We start from the raw sequence: 23381 nt of genomic DNA, 5'->3' as shown, positions 1-23381 counted from the left end.
CCACACATGATAAAGTACTGCTCTCCCACGTTTTATTTAATGAACCAACAAGAACAAGGTTTGACCCATGCAAGGGCTTCATCAGGTTACAGGTATATATACATATGGAGATCACTGAAACCGTTTATAGACAACATCTTGTGTTTTTCTACTGGCTTTAATACTCTTGAAAATGTCCTGGATTGCAGCAAACCATCGTGGTGGAGAGTATAAGATTCCATTTCGAATCCTCGTTTCCATTTTTCTGTTGCCGTTGTGGGTTGTCATGGCTGCCAGTTCCAACCTGAAGTCATGTGGGAGTCCAGACTGGTCCAGACGATACTGAATAACTGCTAGCTTGCATAATGACTTCAGAGTAGGACTTAAATCTAAGATGTACAGCTCATCAGATCTATGTCCTCCAAAGAAGATGATACAATCCTCAACCATGCAACAGCACATCCTAGACATCGGACCATTGAAGTACCCTTGGGCCCAAGGGGACCCTTCCTCGTTGGGCTCGACCTTTGTCCAGGAGAATGTCCGTGGATTGTACCTCCAAAAGTCATCAAAGTGACGGAACATGTTCTGTCCACCAAATATGTACAGCTCTCCATTGTAGGCAAAGGCTGAATGACCCCAACGCCTTTCTGGATGAAGCTGTGCAGTTGTGGTCTCCCAGCAGTTGGTCTCTATGTCAAAAACACTGCAGTTGTTTCCAAAGTAGTTGTAGCTGTAGCCACCAAATACAAACATCTTTGTCCCGATGATGGTGGAAGAGTGTTCCTGTTGATTAAAGATGTTCCTGTTGATTAAAGACCAGACCATTGTTGTCGTGTCCAACTTGTAGATGTAGCTGAAGTTGTGTCCGGATTCGCCAGATCCTCCATAGATGTACATGTCCTTCCCCAGGACACAGGCTGAGTGCTGCCACCTCGCCTCTGGCACGTTCCCAGAAATCCTGGGCTTGAACCATGTGTGGGTGTTGACGTCAAAGGCATATAGCTCGTTGCAGTGCTCGTCAGAGTACTCGCCTGTGTAAGTACGCCCGCCCCAGATGTAGATCATATCGTCTATCAGAACAGCTGTGTGTCCGTAGCGCATTGAGGGAACCACCTCCAGGGCGTCATTCTCCTCTTCTCCAGCTGTCACGACTTGGGGCAACTTCACCCACAGCAAGGACACCGTGTTGAAGACGTGGACATCAATCTGACCCATGTGGGTCTCCTCCCGCTTACATAACCCTCCAAAGGAGTACACCATGTGTCCCACTGCCACCGCAGCATGATAGTCCCGCTTAAATCCTCCTTTCTGATGCACTATCCACTGAAACATTTCACACGGCAACCAGTGTGAAGATTCTCCACTAGAGTCTCGGAGGTCGGTAGTTAAGAGTCCTGATAGCAGAGACATGTTGATCTATGGCCTTCCTAGTGGTTTCTGATCTCCTGAGACTAAAAGCTGAGCCTTAAGTAACCTCTCCATCAGTGACATCATCAAATATGGGGTATGTCAACAACAGCGTCAACAACAGCGGTAACCATAGCAACGTGATACACAAACTTATTGTGTACAGCAGCATGGGGTAACCATAGCAACGTGGTACACAAACAAATTGTGTACAGCAGCAGCGGTAACCATAGCAACGTGATACACAAACGTATTGTGTACAGCAGCATGGGGTAACCATAGCAACGTGATACACAAACGTATTGTGTACAGCAGCATGGGGTAACCATAGCAACGTGGTACACAAACTTATTGTGTACAGCAGCATGGGGTAACCATAGCAACGTGGTACACAAATCACAAATCACTGCCAAGGACTTATTTAACTTATTTTTCATGATGTCCTACACTGCCAAGGACGTCTTTAACGTTTTTTTAACATGAAAAAAAAATGGGAAAATGCGAAAACTCACATTAAAGTATTTTTAATGTAAGCGATAGTTACAAAACTTGGGGGGTAAATTCATAATAATTACTAAAATTAATGAACTTATAATTATATCGGTCGGCCTCATGGTGGCGCTATAACAGCCCACTTTACGTTTTGGCTTATAACTCTTGAACCGTAGGTCGAAAAATCTAAATTCCTTATTTTCTAAACCTACATATTTTGTCCGAATCTCACAGAAATCGGTACACATGATCTTTTATTTGTCCGTATCGTTCGGCCTTAATCGTCGTCCGAAGTTAGTGGAAGGGGCCTATTTTACAAAAAATGCCACAAATCACGAACGGAATGTCCAATCCATCCCAAATTTGAATCACATGTCGCGGGTGGTTTAATCAACCAAAAGCCAAAAGCGATTCCATTTTCATCCATAGGGGTCGCTGCAAATGCGAAAAATGTAACCGTTTCTTGCAGAAAAATGATTTTTGGGGGGATTACTTACGCATGATCGCAGGGGTGACGTGACATTGTAATTGGCTGGCAATATTAGTGGAAGGGGCATATGTAAGCCACTGCGGCAACCACACTTTGCAATTTTTTAAAATTGCGACCTTTCTAGTTAATCTGTGTACCTGCCATGCAATGGCAAAACACAAAATGTTTTATGGCAATTTGGGTATTTGTATTAGGAACAAGAAAAAATGTGGATCTGGATCGTCAAATAATAAATTCAACAGGACATTTTTCTTTAAAAAAGGAAATAAGAAAATAAAATCTGAATTAGCTTGGTTTATGGGCTAAAAGAGTGAGTTTTACAGCTGTTTCAAATCAGAGCCTTCATTCACTTCACCATGGCATGGACAATGGCTCTCACATGGAGTCCAGAAATGGAACCAAATGGACCTGAAGGGGTCCTTTGCAGTACACTTTCTCTTGCAGTACCACAGAGGAGCTGACGGAGGCGGTTGTCCAAAACCGCCATATGCTTTCCCATATATGGAGATCACTCTGTGTGTCCCTTAAATGCCCATATATGGAGAACCCTGATGTCATCAATATGTCCATATACGGACATGGTAACTCAATAACTCCCTCGTCAATCAGGTTTGTTTACAGTGGGTCGTCATAGTTACTCACTATGTTTGAGTGAGTCCTGGTTGTTATGGTCAACACTGCTGCTGGTCTGACCTAACAAAACTCCATATTTGGTTATGGATGACTCATCGTGACATCATCACCCAGTGGCCAGTACACATAGCCGTACAGTATAAAAGCAGTATAGGTCTATCAGGCATCCACATTCCACCCACTCACGCTCTATGGTACTGACCTCTGCAACTCAATCTCCAACCTGAAAGTTCTGCATCTGTGTATCTCTGTGTATCTCAACAGCGGCCCTCTGTATCAGTACCAACCAGGATCATCCAGACTTATACTGCCACACAGGGGCAGACAAATCTGGTTCAGTTGTGACCTGCAGACCTCACCAGAATCCATTCCCCCCCCCCCCATCAACCACGACAAAGAGGATGTCCTCCTATTCGCACTGCGTGGAGTGGAAGCACATGGATCAGTTCGATGACGAGCCGAATCGGACTGTCTTTGTGGGAAACCTCGACCGGAGAGTGACGGAAGAGCTTTTATTTGAACTGTTCCTACAGGCAGGACCCCTCGTCAGAACCACCATCCCGAGAGACAACGACGGCGAGGGGAAGCGGAGAGCCTTCGGCTTTGTGCTTTACAAAGACAAAGTGTCCGTGCCGTACGCCGTGGAGCTGCTGAACGGAACGCCGCTGTTTGGAAGACGCATGCACGTGCACCTCAGCCATGGACGCACCGTGGATGACCAGGACGTCAGCTCTGCAGACGCTCCCAATCCACATGGCCTCTTGAACTGGCCAGACGACACCTTCCACCACAGCCTGCAAACACAGGCTAGGGAGCGCCGATGGCCGAGTGGGTTAAGGCGCGTAGGCCGCAACGTCCCACGAAGCAACGCGTCGCGCTGTGACGAGCCACCATCACCATAACAAGATGGACCAAACCCAACACCATAACAAGATGGACCAAACCCAACACCATAACAAGATGGACCAAACCCAACACCATAACAAGATGGACCAAACCCAACACCATAACAAGATGGACCAAACCCAACACCATAACAAGATGGACCAAACCCAACACCATAACAAGATGGACCAAACCCAACACCATAACAAGATGGACCAAACCCAACACCATAACAAGATGGACCAAACCCAACACCATAACAAGATGGACCAAACCCAACACCATAACAAGATGGACCAAACCCAACACCATAACAAGATGGACCAAACCCAACACCATAACAAGATGGACCATTCCAACAAAACAAGATGCTGCAGAGATAATTAGCATGGGCGCGCAACGGCAAAAAAAAAAAGAGGCAAAAACCAGGCCAATGGTGTTTGGGGCCCCCAAATGAAATTGAAATAAGAGTATGAAATTGTTTTGAATAGATTATTCTGTTGATATTTCTGTGTGAATGGAGACTGATATTTTAAATTGTATTGCATCTTGACGACATTGTAAATGTCCCTTTGAGAATAAATGAAAGGTTTGAATTGAATCACTGTGGTTGTACTTTCTTTGAGATTGTAATGTACCCATATATGGGTGTGTACACCAGGTGTGACTTATGCATGACTGTGGCATCATGACAAGCCTAGCAGATCACCACAGGTAAAATAATCAATCAATGAGCGTCAGCTTATTAAATCCCTTCTTATATAAGACTTACCTTTTATTGACAGAGACCTTTCCACAATGTGTCATTTTGAAATTGCATACTGTAGCTTAAAGGAGCACTGTCTTAAGCCATTGTCTGTTGCCGAAAAGGTTTGAGAACTATGATTTAGAAGGCATTTGCAGAATCGGTGTCAGCTCCTAACGGGTTAATCCACAACAAAAGATCTCTCTCTCAAAACACACAGGTTTATTTGGGCATCACTGTCAGGCAGAAACCTCTCATCTCCATATTCTAACCTTTTGTGTTTTTTCATAAATTAACACCCTACTTGATCAGACTACAGCATCACACAAAAGTAGCAGATCAGCAAGCTCGAAGCGCGGCGCGAAGTGACGCGCTTCGAGCTTGAATCCTGAAAATGAACAGCTTTGGACATACAGTAGAGTATGAGGTTTCCACCCGACCAAGACTGCTGTTTTTTATATGCGAGATCATTCAAAAGGTTGCAGTTTTAGAACACAAAGACATTTCCTGGTCCACTCTGCAGGTCAGTGCCTTGTCACAATGAGGGATGGGTTTATTAGAATCACAGACCTGTGTCCAAACAGCACTAAAGGAAACATATGTACGTTTCAGAGGGCAAATCACCTTCCTGTACTGTACCTTCTTCCAAAAGCAAACACACACAGGCTTCCAAACTCCACAAAACACAGTACACAATGGAAAGGGTTTTTTGTGATGTCTTAAAGCCTTAAAGGAGTAGTTCAACCCAAAAATGTGTATGTGTGGGTGTGTGATATGACAGAAAAGTGATAATTTAAGGACACTTGATACCTAATACCGAAACAAAGGGAGAAAAAAAAGTATAATAAATGAAATTAAATTAAATGCCCATTACTGCAGAAAAAGTAATCAACAAACTATACTATAAAAACTGGTCAAACATTGGCCACATTGTTAAATATAAGAGGCAAGAGTATTGAAAATAGCAGATCGACAAGCTCACAGCGACTTGCAACACAAGGAATTGTGAGCCTGTGGATCTGCTATAGTACATTCACAATCACAATATGCATCTGTGGAACTGAGTCAACCTAAATATAATGCCTCAACTGAGACACCTACAATTCGAAGTGCGGGGGGGGAAACAGTGGTTTCTCAAATACTCATCCCCCAAATGCCTATAGTCTGGCTTCCTTTAGACGTGCACCTGTGAAGGGACAGCTACTGTAGTGTGGGCAAAAACAACTGATATGCTTTGCCCACACTACAAGTTCAAGCCGCACACTAGCGTCATTTCCCTCCACGAGCAGGTCTGCTCATGAGGAGCTCGAACAAAAACCGCACCCACGTAAATACGCTTGCGTTGTCGCCCCTCGACTTCTCCACTCGTACAGAAAAAAAAACACAGGTCTCATTGAAAATTAATTACTAGGCGCTTTTGAAAGGACCTTAATACAAAAGCATCTAAAGTAGCAGATCTACAAGCTGAAAACGCGTGGCTGCGCGCCACGTTTCGAGCTTGTGGTGCTACTACTTTTGATGCTTTTGTGTGACGCAGATAACGCTGTAGTGTCAAGATAACGCAGATAACGCTGTAGTGTCAAGATAACGCTGTAGTGTCAAGATAACGCTGTAGTGTCAAGATAACGCTGTAGTGTCAAGATAACGCAGATAACGCTGTAGTGTCAAGATAACGCTGTAGTGTCAAGATAACGCAGATAACGCTGTAGTGTCAAGATAACGCAGATAACGCTGTAGTGTCAAGTAGGACGTTCATTTACACACAAAAAAACACCTACGGTTTCTGCCCCGACAGCAACGACATATGCCTTTTGACAGATCTCACGTTGGAAATCTTTTTCAACCAGATTTGGTCAGAATGAGCGATATATGCATGCGAGTCAATTCATTCCCCACAGCTCCTTGTCATTCTGATTCAACATTATTTATACAAATTTCATACACACACACACACATATATATATACTGTATAAACCACCTAACTCCAGTTCCTCTTCATATGGTTCTCTTTCTTCCTTCTACAAAATGACTGTTTTGTCGTCACGTTATTCTTCACGTCCATTTTGACCCTTTGGCGATCGGCCTCCTCCTCGAAATACAATCTGAGGTACCTGAAATATTATAAACTTTGGAAATATACTTTCCAGAACAAAGTGGACACACCACCGAATAAGGCTCCATTTTTAGACGTAGTTGTCGCATGGTGTCCGACTAGTATACAATGCCGAAAACAGCCCATATACAAGCTTGCAGGTATTTTATCTTTTAACCCCTTAAAACCAGGAAGGCATCTGTGTCATATTAGATTTTAGCTATATATAAAGGCAGATCTACAAGCACACAACACGTCCCATTGCAATGTGTTGTGAGCTGTGTGGATCGGCTATTCTCACTAGTTTGGAGATAAAACGATTGGGAACCCACCACAGTAGAGAGACAGGAAGAAAGAGAGGGGATGGCATGCAGCAAAGGGTGTCGGTCAGAACCGGGCCAGCTACGGCAAGGATTTAGCCTTTGTTATACGATACAAGCTCTAGAAAGGGAGTTACCAGGGCGCACCCAAAGTTGTGGGTTTGAGATCTTTTCTGTGACCTGTACATTTGTCTCTGTTGTTTCCACTTTTGTTTAATAGCTGCATCTTTGGCTTCATTAGACTCTAATAAATGTAATTTTCAAAAAAGAAAAAAAAAGAAGAATGTGTGCAAATCTTTAAAAAAAAATAAAAAAATAAAAAAAATAAAAAAAATAAAAAATAACTATACATATAGTGGCTGTGGCTCAGGAGGTAGAGCAGGTCATCCAATGATCCCTGGGGTTGGGGGGTTCGAATCCCGGCTCTTCCTGTCCACAAGTGTCCTTGGGCAAGACACTGAACCCTACATTGCCTCCAATGAGTTGGTCCTTGTAAGCTTGCCACCATTGGTGGTGTGAATGTGGGAAGTGAGGACGCTGGCATCGACTGTTCGCCGCTTCACCTCCCAATTTATGAATGAATGAACCATTGTAGCGCTTTGAGCACTTGGAAAAGCACTAGTGATACTTTGTAAAATGTTGTGGAAATTCAATAAAATACTTTAAAATGGAAAAGCGCTGCAAAAATGCAATTCATTAAAATGCAATTCATTCATTCATTATTACCGGTACATACACTTAAAGGAATTGACGGAAGGAAGGACACCACCAGGAGTGGAGCCTTAATTTGACTCCTTAATTTGGAGCCTTTGGAGCCTTAATTTGACTCAACACGGGGAAGCTCACCCGGCTCGGACACGGAAAGCATTTTATATGCAGATTATATTAATTATTATTGTTTTAAGCCAACATTTTTAACTCAAATCTATGCTTCTGGGTCCTCGTGCCAGCTTATAGACTAAAGGACAAAGAGACACCTCCAGTGACGAAAACAGTCTCTCTGACTGTTTTGAATGAATGGACTGACCAATGTTTAAAGAGGCTGCAGAGGGAAAGACCATCAGAGTCTTCCCAAACAATAAGCCATGGTTAAACAGTACTGTGCCTGGGGCCATAACTCAGAGACAGCATTCAGATCTGGAGATAAGGAAGAGGAAAAACTATCTCACTGTTACTGTACCTCCGCAAAACACTGAAAACCACCAAAAGGGAATATGCTAGGAAGGTAGAAGAACACCTCGCTTCAAATAACAGCAAGGAGCTGTGGAAAGGACTGACAAACTTCACTGACTATAACCCCCTCGAGTAATCATGAAGGATTCAAGCCATCCCAACCGCAGACTGTTTGAGATGCTGCCGCATGGGAAGCGGTTTCGCAGCATGGGAAGCGGTTTAGCAGCATGGGAAGCGGTTTAGCAGCATGGGAAGCGGTTTCGCAGCATGGGAAGCGGGTTTCGCAGCATGGGAAGCGGTTTCGCAGCATGGGAAGCGGTTTCGCAGTCTCAAAGCCACTGGAAATAGACTACAAAAAAAGCTTCTTTCCCCGAACAATCGGATACATGAACGAACTGATAAGAACCAGAGCAAAACAGGGAAAAGGAAAACGCTAGCCCTCCGCACCTTCACCCTCTTCTCGCACTATTACGCTCGAATTGCACCTTTCTAAACTAAATTTGTTCCATATGTTTCTACTCTTTTTTTTGCACTCTATATTCTATCCCTTGGTTTGCTGTTTGAAGTTATATTATATATATATATACACTGCTGCATGGTCTGAAGGAAGCCAAACTAAAATAAGTTTTACTCTTATGTACCTGTACACAAGATGTAACAATAAAGTGCAGCCTTGAACCTTGGAATATGGGATTTTTCTTTTTTTGAAACATTTTAAACAACACAAATCTGGTACAGGGGTTCCTGGCACAAATTATAATTATATATTGGGGGGGGGGGGGGGGGGGGGGTCCGTGGACTCTATACAGAGCTATATGTATAATTTTGATTATTTCCTTTACTTTTTACACAAATCGTCTCTTCTAGGGGGTCTCTGGCACAGAACATTTCAGATGGGGGGTCCGCAGCCAAATACATATCAATTTGGGGGTCCTTGACGTGAAAATGTTTGATATTCCAGATATAGACGGGACGGGTCCACGAACGCTTCCCACCGTGTAAATGCTGTGTTGTGAAGCTTGTACATCGGCCGTTTCCGGCTGTGCGCCAACGGCATTGAACGCAGTATACTGTATGAAACAGTCCCCAAAAAGCCATGGTACATATACACGTGTCCTGTCCCGTGCTGATGGGAGAAAGTCAAAGCCTCCTCCTTTATCATTTCCTTCTCTTGGCACGGCCCCGCCTGCCTCGGACAGAGGAGGGACCCTCCCCCGCCATACCTAGGCCGCCCTCCGAGGAGGGGCCGGCGGCGATGTTGATCTGTCCCTCCTGGATCTCGGCGCGCGCCTCCGGAGGGAGGTGCTCTATCTGCTGCTGGGCCTCCAGGTAGAACATCACGTCCCTCAGCTGCTCCTGCAGCTCCGATATCGTCCCATCCTTGCGCTCTCCTGGAAGGGGCAGAACAAGATAATGAGACAATATTGTCTATGGAAGGGACACAACAAGACAATATCGTCACGTCCTTGTGCTCTCCTGAAGGGACACAACAAGACAATGAGACAATATTGTCTCCTGGAAGGGACACAACAAGACAATGAGACAATATTGTCTCCTGGAAGGGACACAACAAGACAATGAGACAATATTGTCTCCTGGAAGGGACACAACAAGACAATGAGACAACATCGTCACGTCCCAGTGTTGATTTCGGATAATTAAAACCATGACAAAAAATGGTCCTCGATTACTATTATTATTTTTCACTGACGAAAACTAAATAAATACTAAGCTATGATGACTAAAACTGAGACTAAATATATTGACAATTTCATCAACATACCAAAAATGCTGTTCTAACAGGCTAGCATGTTATACTATTGTACAGCCTACAATAAGAGACAATATGACATTCAAACTTTATGCCGGCAAATACGGAACTGTGTCATCACACTAGAAGGGCTGTTCAATCAAATTCCTTCCAATTACAATTAGAGATGCACGATATTGAAATTTGATATTTGCAGTCATATCGGCCGATACCGATATATTACATTATTATATTAGATTTATATTGAACTCATTGCTGATTTTCTTTTAATTTAATTTTTGTTTTGATGGTTAAAGATGGTAAGCCCCGCTCCCCACGACAGGCAGACTGGCTCCTCTGCGAGTACAAAGCCATTGACGGTCACATAATTATTGCGTCATCAATATCGGTGAACATAATCAGGATTATTTTGAGACCGATTCGATATGGCTGATATTTGTATGGCCGATATGGCCAATTTCGCTACAGATTATATTGTGCATCTTTAATCCATTTAGACCTGAGGTCGCATCTGTGTCACATTAGCTTTGAACCACTTTAACCATTATTTTAAACTTTAGCTGTTGAAAAATAGCAGATCTACAAGCTCATAGCACGGCACCGAGTGCCACGCTACGAGCTTGTAGATCTGCTATTTTTGAAAAATCGTGGAAACGTGTGCAAATCTTTGAATACATACTCTTTCACAGCAAATGTTTTTAACTCAAATATTTGCTTCTGGGGGGTCCCTAGAACAACATATTTTGAGATGGGGGTCGGTGGCCAATTACATATAATTGTGGGGGTCCTTGACATTAAATAGTTTGAGAACCACTGACACTGAAGACATTTGTAGAATCTGTTGTCGGGTCTTAATGGAATAAACAAAATATCTTGAGAAGAAAGATGGGACTATGGAGCCGAGCGGCTCTGTGCCTTGGCATTAAAGCGACCAACGCACCGGTCTCCCTGGCCTTGCGGTCCTCTTCGGCCAGCTTGGCCTGCAGCTCCACCTGATTGGACCTGAGACAACGGTTCATCTCCTGCTCCTCCCTCAGCTCCAGGCTCAGCTTGCTCATACGACTGTTCATCTGACTGTATCTGGAACGTATTGGTTTTAGTCATATAATAGTCATCTGAAATGTCTTAGGCTAGTTTTAGTCGACTAAATACAAGATTTTAGTCGACTAAATCTTTTTATACTTGCATGCTGAAAATAGGACGATCTACAAGGTCGCAACGCGTCGCACTGGGACACGTTGTGAGCTTGTAGATCTGCTATTTTCAGAGTGCAACACCCGAGCGCAACCAAACATAAGATAATGTGTCTTTTAGTTCTACTGGAACTCTTCTCCACTAGTCCACTCCACTGCATATCATTTGGGGGGGGTCCTTGCAATGAAAAGGTTTGAGAATCACTGATTTTGTGTGTGACAGCAGGAGAACCTACTTCTTGTCCATGCTCTGCTTGTCTTTGCTCAGCTCTCCCAGCCGTCGCTCCAGGTTATCACAGCGTTCCAGCGTCTCCTTAAACTTAGCCTTCATGATATTAATCTGAAACAAATACATTAATTAATCCATTAGCCTTCATGATATTAATACAAAACAGATACCAGTATGATTTCAGAGTATATGGGACCAGTCACATTTTTATTTCCAGTACACAGGATCTGATATGCCTTGTCAATGAGGCAGATTGTATTATCTAGCAGACTAGTTTATGAGCTATACGAGTGCCTGCAGGATTGTTTAGAACTGAAGCCAATTCTTAAAATGCCTTCTAAATCCGACCAGTTTGTCCTGAAATCACACAGATGCTTGCCCAGATTGAATGGGTTAATGAAGGTTCATGAAGTGGGTCATCTCAGATGTTTGCTTTGCTGGAGTCTCTGAATTAAACTAGTGAAATCATGGCTGCCATTAGCATGTCTCATACCTCCTCTGCAGTGTCCTTCTCCAGATGAACAATCTTATTCTCCCAGTAGATCCGTTGGGACTCGAGTTGACTCGTCAGCAAGTAGGAATACTGCAGACAAAAGGAACACCTTAGTTAAGCACATTTCTACTGCATAGAACCGGCTCAACTCCTCCAACTCTTTGTTGTCTATTCGGCAAGAGTGTGTGTGTGTGTGTGTGTGTGTGTGTGTGTGTGTGTGTGTATATCGTTGCTGTTTTTTTCCCACTGTTTTTTTGGAGAGGCATGCTGTTTTAAAACCGCGATAACTAGAGTCTAGAACGCAACATGTCTTGATTGAAATATAACGAAGATATATAACAAAAAAGGCAACCAGAAATACATCTGGCGGTCAATGAATGGACGGACGACAACAAGGAAAAGTCACCTCTGTGGGCACCCGCTGGCCATGTGGTTTAGGCGCATGCCACAATAGGCTTTGGCCTGACAGCGCATTGCACGTTCGAGTCTCGTTCATAACGACCTTTGGTGCATGTCTCTCCCCTTCTCTCTCTCGCTCTTTCCTGTCCATCTTCACTTGATACTATCAATAAAGGCAGAAAAGCCACAAAAAAGTCACCTCTAACTGCAGTGCGTCTATCTTCTCGTCGTGGCACGTGTCTCCGTCGCATTCGTACTGCACCATCTTTCCATCCGTCTTACTGGCCACAAGGCGATGCACGTAGTTATCTGGAATATAGAACAGTGGTTTTCAACCATTTTTCATATCAAGGCCCATTATTTATTTGGCATTTGAGCCACGGACCATTGAGACTTAGCCTTGCACAACCAAAACTAAAGAATATTTTGTTATCGTTGGATTTTTTGGATTTTGTCCACAATTCCATGCTGTATATATTGATAACAATTCTTCTACATTCTAATTGTGTGTAGACTTCTTGTTAATTAAGTAATGCAGATGTTTACCTTTAGAATAATTTAACTCTTGAGTGTGAAATTTCATTTTACACTCTCAAGTCAAGAGTTAAAGATATATAAGGGCTAAATATCTAATAAGGGTCCATTTGGTTACCACCTCTCCATCATTTAGCTGCAGGGGAGGGACCTGGAAGCCCCTCAAGGACTCCTGGTGGTCCACGGACCACTGGTTGAAAAGCACTGATCTACAGCTCACATTTACAGACCAGAATACATCAAAACCAAAACTAAAATGTCTGACTACTAGGAAGGTTAACCCAGAACCTTTGGGGATGGTCCATCTTCCTAAAAATCAACCATACAAACCTCCTGCGTAGTCCCAGACGCGGTGGTTGGTCAGCTGCATAGCGTACGTATGCTGGGTCTCCTCAAAGTGCTTGTAGGCGTGGCGACTGACGTAGCGCCCACAACCGATGTGTCCGCAGATCAAACAGATCCACAGATTCTTATCAATGGAAAGAAAGGGGTGGGGGTATATTCATTAAAGTGGGTGATACGCATGGTTTAAAGATGGAGTGCCACAATTGTTGTATTTTTCCAGTTTTTCATGTGTCTATGAACTGGTGGGCCACATAAAAGCATGATTTTAACAAATACTGTACACTTTTTGGAAAAAGTTATTCCTCCTTATATTATAATAATACCTGATGATCATGTTTTAGGGTGGAACAAAATCGTGGCACTCCATCTTTAAAGCATCAAGAACAACAATATCTCATGACTGAAAACCTTTGTTTAGGCCAAGTCCCAATCTGTGATTTGTGAAATGTGTGAGTGTTTCCTAAACAACACACTATGTGTAGAATTATGAGGTTTTGTTCCCATTTTTATAAAGCTATGTTCTACATTCCAGTTGAAGAAATGGCCAGCAGAAGGCCATTGGGGTTTCGTGGAAGATGCTTCTGAACATGTAGCTAGTTTGACCAATACATACATATCAATTTAGGGGACTTGAAAATGTTTGAGAACCACTGGTTTAGCCTACCTCCTGCACTCCACACTCAAAGCACTTGTTCTCTTCGACAGGTTCCGGTGTTTGACAGTACCTACACACAGGACACCTGAAACAAACACACACACACACACACACACACACACACACACACACACACACACACACACACACACACACACACCATACGGTCATCAACACACACTGCTGCCACACAACCTCTGTTGTTTGAGAACTACCGAGTTTGATACTGACAATGCAGGAGGCATCACTGCACAGATTGTATTGACAGAAAAGTGCTGGCGCTCATAACATAACAGTGGATTTTGTTATGAAACGAGGTGCAATATCAGGGATTTGAATTTGTTCAATACATTCAGGACTTTTTTTATGAATGGGATGCCAAGGGCTGTACAGGTATTGCAACTTAGATGGAGATAGCATTATAGCGTCTAAGTTGCTTGCCACTTAGATGCAGATAGTATTATAGCGACTAAGTTTCTTGCCACTTAGATGCAGATAGTATTATAGCGACTAAGTTTCTTGCAGCTACTGGCCCCTTAAGGCCAGTAGCTGCAAGAGAGAATTCTGTAAGAGAATTCCAGACTAGTGCTTTTCTTACCATAATCTGATGTTTGTAATTGTATCCAATCCATTAACCAGTGTGACGTGGAGACGAAAATCTTTATTTATTTATCTGGTTGCGAATATGTGTATGTGTGCACCGTAAGAGTGGGTGGGTGTTATGTGTAGGGGGGAGGGGGGAGTGTGCGTGCGGTACTGACGAGGCGTCCTCCCAGCGCTGCAGACACTGGCTGTGGAAGCTGTGGTTGCAGAGGGTGGTGAGCACGCCGTTCACAGACTCGTCCATTCTCTCCAGGCACACGGTGCACTTAGGGAGCTCCGTCAGCTGCATCACCGGAAGACTGGCTCCCTGAAAACACACCGAGCCAGGAGCAAAGGGGGGGGGGGGGGGGATAGGGAACAATGCGGTTAACAACAGAACAGCTCCACAAAAGAAAAACAAACGGTTTTTAATAATAGAGCAGAACACAAGAGATAAATATCAAGTGGGCATACTTTACTTAACCTGACTCCGCCAGATGGGGCAGCAGAGAGTACACTGGGTTCCCCCCTCCTGCTCCCATCTGGGAACTCTCAGGCAGACTTGATAGCGGCAGCTAGAGGCGGGATCAAGGCATATGCCTTGATCCCGCCTCTAGCTGCCGCTGATTGGCCAGGCCGTTTTGTGGCCGGAGCGTCAAGTCTGCCTGAGAGTTCCCAGATGGGAGCAGGAGGGGGGAACCCAGTGTACTCTCTGCTGCCCCATCTGGCGGAGTCAGGTTATACGTTACTGCCAAGGGTTCCCAAACCTTTCAGGCCGTGACGATGATATTTTAACTGGGGAAGTTGCCACCCTGACAAGCACTTGGAATCGTAGGCATTGCGTTTAGTTTGACTCGGTTCCACAGACAAATATTGTGAAAAACGCGAGGGGGTTGTAGTTTGGGAACCAGTCCACTGTAGTAGAGAACGATAAAGGTTAACAATAGAACAGCTCCTTAAATAATAGAGCAGAAAGATACTTTACTGTACGCCAGGGGTGGGCAACTGGCGGCCCGGGGGCCACATGCGGCCCCCACCTTCACTTAATGCGGCCCTCAGGTTAATGTCAGAATACTGATATAATATTGGTTTCAGCTGTTTACAATTCCACAACATGCAAACATGACCCGCTTTAATTACTGCAGTCTAAATTAGTAGCTCAATGCTCAACACACGTATAATTAAAGGCATTTGAAATTACATAAAAATGTTAATTTTCAGGATTCCAATTCAAAAATAGCAAAAAATAATGCAAGATTTCAATTCGAATATAGCAAAAATAGCCGATCTACAATTGTAGATCGGCTATTTTTGCTACGACAGTAATATATGGCCCTAGGGAGTGAGTGTGGAAATATAGTGGCCCTCTCCATCGTCAAAGTTGCCCACCCCTGCTGTACGCTGAGGCCTACCTGTTGAGACTTTATGACTTCAGCCCTTTCCACATAGACTACTTGGCACACGGCTTCCTCTATGGAGTTGAACTGGCGGCCATTGCATGCCGTGTAGAAGCTGTCCGCATCGGCCTAGTCCAACCAGAGACAGACAGAACAAGTGAAAGAGATTAAACCCATTAAGACCTGAGACCAGATTCTACAAAATAATGTCTCCTAAATCCTTTTTCTATGTCGGTGGTGCTCAAACTTTAATGTCAAGGACCCCCAAAATGTATTGTATTTGTATTGTATTGTATGTATTTGGCCGCCGACCCCCATCTGAAAATGTTTTGTGCAAAGAAGCAAAAGCAAAGATTTGAGTTAAAAAATGTTGCTGTGAAATAATACATATTCAAAGAATTGAGCCACATATTCACGATTTAAAAAAAAATAGCAGATCTACAAGCTCCGAGTGCCGCGCCATCAGCTTGTAGATCTGCTATTTTTCAACAGCTAAAGTAAAAAAATAATGGTTAAAGTGGTTAAATGTGGCCTGGGCCGGCCGAGCGGTCCAGGCACCTAGGCTGGTAATCCAGCCTGACAGCGTGTCGCGGGTTCGAGTCCCGATCTCGACGACCTTTGCTGCGGGCCCCCCCCCCCTCCCCCATCTCTCTCCCCCTTTCCTATGAAACTACTGTAAATCTTTTTTTTTAATATTTATTTTATTTGGAAAAAGCAGTACAATAACAGCATTTCTATGTATACATAGGACACAAGTGCAGTTCCCAGGATTTTGTCACCCCTCTTCCCTCCCTCCCCCCTCCAAGTGACTCTATCTCCAGTGTCTCTGTAACATCCTTGCTTTCTTCAGGACTACATATGGCATCAAGTCAACACTTAACAGGGGCTTCAGAGTGTACATTTCAGAAGGAGAAAAAGAAGAAAGAGTGGGCAGACAAAAGAAAAAGACAAAGACAAAAAAACAACAACAACCAAGAAACGAAAGTATTTACAATATTGCTGAGGGGAACAAAAAAAAAAAAAAGACTTCGACCATGAGAAGAGGAAGGGTGTCTTAAACATTTTCTACAAAGATCATAAAGCAGGCTATTAGGACTAGTGAGATCAGACAAAGTCAGCTCTCAGAGGGGCAATGTGTACTATCCAGTTGTTCCAAATTTGGTAGAAATTGTCTAGTCTAGTTCTTAGGATGTATGTTAATTTTTCCATTTTGGAAATATACAGGACTATTCCGTGCCAATCTTCCATTGTGGGTGTGATTGGGGTTAGCCATCTTCTTGTTATTGACTTTTTGCTGGCTGCCAAGAGCACCTGCAGTAGCTTTGTGTATCTCGTCTGGTTAAGACGTTCAATGTGGCCCAGGTACAAGGTTGTGAAGTTAAAAGGTATTGGGGTATTAAATACTGAACACAGTGATTTGTGAATATTGTTACAAAACACCCTCAACTTGGGGCAAACTACTGTAAATCTATCAATAAAAGGCAAAAAGCCCCAAAAATATCTTAAAAAACAAACAAAAACGTGGTTAAACACTAAGGCGGCACAGACCGTTTTGGCAGATTTTAATTTGATGAATGATAGAAATACTAACAGCCGATCAAAATCCATTCACAATCAAATTTACAGGAAGTCACATTCCAACATGTTCACAGAACGCCATCTGTGGTGGATGCTCTCATCATTATCGTTTTGTGCTATATTTAGAATTTATGGTGTGGGCAGCCCTCAACTCATTTAGACCCGAGACCCCAGAGGTAGTTCCACAAACCCCCAGAGGGAGTTCCAACAAGGGGGGAAATTAATTTCGCCCCTATGTCACTCAAATGTGGCACGCCCTACCAACAGCCGTTGAGAAATGTGAATCCCTACACTCCTTTGAAACCGCCCTCGAAGAGCACTCATGCTACGTTCAAGACGCAGTAACACCGCCAGGAGCAGCTACATGCTAGCCGCGATACTAATATACCACTGCGCGGGGCATATGCATATGCATTAGGGGCGGATGAAGTCTGGCTGCGACAGGCTAGCTACATGCATCATTGCGTCTTTGCATCGTCATGTCGACGGCTTCCATTGACAATGAATGGTAGACTAGACTGTGTCGTTGCGTCTGCCCGTGTGAACGCAACATTACGGACGGCTGCAATTCAAAACTGGCCCCTGTAAAAAAGTTAAAGTTTTTGCATAGAAGTGTATATTTGTATGTCTTTAAATGTGAATTGAAAATGGAGGACCCTGATGTAAACAAGTCTTAGTGCTTTTTCTGGTTTTATCCTCATAGCAGATTTTGTATTGACCTGTACTTTCGTTGAACTGTACCCATTCTACAAACTGTTAATAACATTTAAATCACAAAAAACACATTGAACCCATGAAAACAGTCCATTGTGTTCAGACTCTTACCTGGGTGCTGAACTTGATCAGAACCATGTACTGGTTAGGGGTGGAGTAACGGATGATCTTACCTGGGTGCTGAACTTGATCAGAACCATGTACTGGTTAGGGGTGGAGTCACGGATGATCTTACCTGGGTGCTGAACTTGATCAGAACCATGTACTGGTTAGGGGTGGAGTCACGGATGATCTTCATGTGCTGCATGACATCGTTGAAAGGCGCCACCAGCTTCATGAGGTCATGGGAGGTCATGGTCGCCGGGACGGTGAGGATGCACAGCATGGCACTTCGTCTGACGTCCTCGGTAAGCGACGTCATTTTGCTGAAACATCACCAGTGAATAAATAATACAACTGTCTGACTAGGTTCCGTTGCAAAAGACAACACTATATTTCCTAGTAGCTATACAGTGCTGCTTACGTGGAATGAAGTAAAATCTCTTGACTGAAAACGGAACAATGTTGAGGTATTCTCGTTCTAAACTTATGCTGCTGCTGTTCTACGTACAGCCAACCAGTTGGAAGAAATCACAGATTGAGGCTTTAACCTTTGCTTTTATGACATTTCTGAAATATCCAACAACCTTAACCCATGTGCTTGGAAAGGTAACCCACTTGGTCTTGTAGAGGTGCATGATGCCGTGGACTATCTCCACAGAGGGGTTTCCACTGAAGAAGGAGATCTGGTCTGGCAGCTGCTTGGATGGAGAGTCTGGAGCGGCGCTGGTGTCTGTGCTGCTGTTGGCTGTGTCCGTGTCCTCGTGGGCCTCCTCCTTATCGTCCCCGTTGGCCTGCGACTGCCCGGCTTCGCCGATCTGCTCTTTCGCCCCTTGTGTGTCGTCCTCGACCCCTCCTGTGATTTACAGTAACCATGGAGGGATTCAACCCGTACATAAAATACAGCAGAATAAAATCTTGCGACTGAAAGTTTAATGACGTTTAGGTTTTATCGTTCTAAACCTACTGTATGTTGCTGCTGTTGCACATAGTTACAGCACATTCCATTCTGCAATACCAATAATCGTGACAGTCCTAGATGATGTACACGATTATGGTTTTACTTGAGAAGTTGTCGCTCAAATTATTGCGATTAACGATTTAATTGCGTTTCTGTCGTTGAACATTATGGAACATTATGAATAGAAATTACATTTCCGTTTGGCTTTTAGGCTTCGTAAACAAAGGTTGCACAGGGCAGATATCACAAATAACTAAATTTAATAACATTCTATATACTGTATATCAAATTAATGCATGAATAGTGGCAATAGCCGATCTTCAAGCTAAAAACAGAAAAAAAAGGTGATTATCTCAAATAATTGCGATATAAGGCAATTATATAATAATGATTGGAACAGGCCTACCCCCCGGGTCCTTATCTGGATTGGGTTCAAAGGTCTCGATGACCATGTCTCCCATGGCTCTGCTGCCGATGTGCTGGTGCAGGACAGAGGCTCGTTCTAGGTCCGTCTTCCCCGCCAGAGACAGCTGGGCGAGGCCCAGAGCCTTCTCCTGCATCTCCTCTTCGGACATGCCTTCTACTGCGGTGAATACAACACCTTCTATGAGCTCCCACTGAACTGAACATACTGTAAAGCCTGGTCAATCAACTGTTCATTTCCAGTTCCCTCTCTTCCCTACACACAATCACAAGGTCTCATTGTCACAGAAATGGCACAATACATTTTGTTCTGATTGTTGTTTCCAATAATAACTCAACTGGAACAAACCAACTGGTGGAAAGTAACTAACTAAGTATTATTTTTTTTACTCTAGCAGTACTTTACTTAAGTACATTTTTGAGGTACATTTACTTTATTTCCAAATGTCAGCACTTTTACTTCTACTCCACTACTCAAAGTTGTATTAAAGCTCTATTATGTCACTGTTTTTGTGAATAAATGGAATGGTAGAGTTAAGAGTATGTTAACACAGTATAACTTACATTGGGGTGGTTTGGTCTCTGGCTGTATTTGTGTTTTCACTGTTTGTTTTGGTTGCCCCAAAAACATCCCCATCTAACCAGACCAAACAGTGAAAACACCAACAATACGGCGAGATGGCAGTGTGTTTCTGCAGGTGACCACCACCACACTACACCAGTGGCTGATGACTGCTGCTATAGAGCAAGGGCTCCCAAACCTTTTCAGCCTGCGACCCCCCAAAATAATCCTATTTGAACTGGGGACCCTCCCAACCCAACAAGCACTTGACTCGGTTCCACAGATAAATAGTGACAACAGCCAAAGTGTGACGCATTGTGAGCTTGTAGATTGGCTATTTTTGCATATGGTTGCCTCATTCTTATGTAATATTTGCCAATTTGGTAATAAAAAGGTACTTAAGGTCTTAAGTAGTCAAAAGTAATTAGATTGTAACTTTAGAAAGGTGCAGATAGCGTGTATACACTTATACTGTATGCTGGCTTGTTTACTGTAGAGTGAGAAAACAATGTTTCACATTAATCATTAATCATCTGGGGACCCCCAAAAAATTATTTGTGACCCCAGTTTGGGAACCATTATAGAGGGAAATGATGGGTAAAAGAATCACACCCGTGTGAACTGAGTGGTGTAAGGTCTTATATAGACTGATCAGCTGTGGTCTGACGTAATGTCTGATGTAATGAAATCACACCCGTGTGAACTGGGTGACCATAGCAACCATGCTCATTTTTTGGTACGAACAGACAGACGTACGAACAGACAGACAGACACGTAAACTAACAAAGCCAGTTGTAGGAGTGGTTTATACCACTCAAAAATCTATGTATTGTTTTGTTATGTAAACACAGGGCAAAGTTGACACTACACCTTCAAATTCTGGATCTAGAAGCATCTATTGCCGACACTCTGCATAATAGACATGTCATGATGAGCTAGTTTCTGTCAAGAAATTCCGTGCAGGTGATTGATTACAGTATATGCAAATGTCTACGGTGGATTTTTATGAAACAAAAACTTTGCCGATAGAAATATGACAATTCAAGCTTTCCGTACAGCTGCAATGTTGGGGCGAGTTCAACATTATTTAAGACACTCAGATAGGAATCTAGCCCCTCTTGGGACCCCCCGGTTGAGCTCTTTATCGCTCACCCGTAGGGTCCCTAGCCATCCCTTGCCAGCTATATGGGATGCAGACAGACTTACCGTCGAAGACGTCCTTTCTGCACTGTGTGAGTAGTCGTGATATGTGTCAAAAGAAGCATATAGGAGCTATAGGAGACAACGGAAACCTCAACGAATTTTCCTTTGGCGCAGAAGCCGTTAAGTCTTTGTTTGACCGTTTTGGCAGCTCTGAAATTCTCTCTTCCTTCCTTCCTTGACTTCCTTATTGACATCCCATTGTACCGCCTCCAGCGCCGGAACTGGCTAGCTGCGACAGAGCAGATCAGAGGCAGGAACGTAGGGACCCGCAGCTAGCCAACCTGGCGCTGGAGGCGGTACAATGGGATGTCAATAAGGAAGTCAAGGAAGGAAGGAAGAGAGAATTACAGAGCTGCCAAAATGGTCAAACAAAGATTAAAAATACTTAACGGCTTCTGCGCCAAAGGAAAATTCGTTGAGGTTTCCGTTGTCTCCTATAGCTCCTATATGCTTCTTTTGACACATATCACGACTACTCACACAGTGCAGAAAGGACGTCTTCGACGGTAAGTCTGTCTGCATCCCATATAGCTGGCAAGGGATGGCTAGGGACCCTACGGGTGAGCGATAAAGAGCTCAACCGGGGGGTCCCAAGAGGGGCTAATAGGAATCTTCTGTTTGGATGTATGGGCTGTCAATGGTTACTGTAAACTAGCTTTGTAACTAGCTTGTACACGTTTACAGTTTTGGCAGCGGTGGCAGAACGGATAGCGGCGCGGTCTTGATACCGGAAGGTTCCTAGTTCGAATCAGCCGTCCGACACGTTAAAATTACCACCGTTGAAGTGCCCTTGAACAAGGCATTGAACCACTACGATGAAATGTGTTCTATGAGCAGGGCCTGGCTGGAAACAAGTTCTTGAGCTTAGCCCAGATACCCTGGGTAAATATAGATTTCATTTCATTTCATTTCACAGAGCTGTAAGGGTCCATTCGGTTCCATTTCGTACACTATAGCTTGTTGTACACTTACAGAGCTGTAAGGGTCAATTTGGTTACTATAGCAATCATTTAGCGGAGGACCACCTGGACCCCACTTTGAGAACCACTGCTCTGCCCACTACCAGTACCACCACCACCAGTGACAACAATGACAATAAAATGTGAATAAGACACCACCTGCAGAATACTGGAAGCCCTGTGGAGAAGGAGACTGGTCGGCAAGTTCCAGACGGATCACCACCAGCGACACGCTCATGTGTCCCCCGTGAGATGACACACTTCCTAAAAACAACGACGAGAAGAGAAAACCACAACAAACGGTACGGATGACATAACAAGCAGTCAGCAGGCATCATGCTAATCAACAAGCTAGCCGGTGTAGGCTAACGACAGCTATATAGCTTCCACATGAAGAAGTTAATACCTGGTTTAAATGTGTAATGTCTTCCTCCGGGACGGGAGGTTTAGTTACACGGTCGTCGGTCTGATAAGAGGTTTAATTGTTAATGTTTTGGCATCATTAATGATAATGATTAGACTCATTGCATCATAACAACAGCAGCACGTCTCTTCTTCTCTACGTTGCTCAATGCTGATAAAAAAATAGGTTTGTTTGTCTGCCAACTGTTCTTCGCGTGAGATTCTTTGAGAGCTTTGTTCTCGGTGGCATCGCTGCCCCCTACAGGCAAGGCATAGGTAGAGCCTCACATTTATTGAAAGAGTGAGTGTAAAATAAAATGCATTTTTTGTGTGATCAGTTGCTAAAGTAGCATAGATAGATAGATAGATAGATAGATAGATAGATAGATAGATAGATAGATAGATAGATAGATAGATTTGGAATACATTTCATGTATTTCCAAATACACAGCCATAAATCGGTCCCATCCACGGTTCCACGCACGGTTAGCAGACTGACTGACTGTGATGCAACCTCGTCTGCATTTAAACTTGTAGCACTGCGTGTGTACTCACCCAATAATTAATTGCTAAGATGGAGTCAGTCAGATATTGTGTACTAGTTTCATATCCATTTGAAAGTACTGTCAGAAAACATGTGTGAAGTAAAAAATATCCCCACCT

General features: G+C 43.6%; 1 protein-coding gene across 3 annotated transcripts; it reads right to left on the bottom strand.

The window, feature by feature from the left end:
* Positions 1-5158: 5158 nt before the first annotated feature.
* On the bottom strand, positions 5159-22908 carry LOC306939825 (BRCA1-associated protein-like). Of its 3 annotated transcripts, none has more exons than XM_079524555.1 (14): positions 22723-22908; positions 22476-22580; positions 19576-19752; positions 18827-19064; positions 18345-18534; positions 15833-15946; positions 14600-14748; positions 13848-13923; positions 13169-13307; positions 12504-12613; positions 11906-11995; positions 11420-11523; positions 10931-11070; positions 5159-9610 (listed from the first exon to the last, which is right to left on the bottom strand). In XM_079524555.1, exons 2-14 carry the CDS (start codon positions 22552-22554, stop codon positions 9378-9380), a joined length of 1839 nt encoding a protein of 612 aa, XP_079380681.1. In that variant the 5' UTR covers positions 22555-22580; positions 22723-22908; the 3' UTR covers positions 5159-9377. The 3 variants fall into 3 exon arrangements, with proteins under 3 accessions (XP_079380681.1, XP_079380682.1, XP_079380683.1); XM_079524556.1 differs by having other exon boundaries at positions 19576-19749; XM_079524557.1 differs by having other exon boundaries at positions 19576-19746.
* Positions 22909-23381: the final 473 nt, after the last annotated feature.

The sequence above is a fragment of the Electrona antarctica genome (assembly GCF_951216825.1).
Source record: "Electrona antarctica genome assembly, chromosome: 16".
Lineage (NCBI taxonomy): Eukaryota > Metazoa > Chordata > Actinopteri > Myctophiformes > Myctophidae > Electrona > Electrona antarctica.
This window is presented reverse-complemented; position numbering and strand designations above follow the sequence as displayed.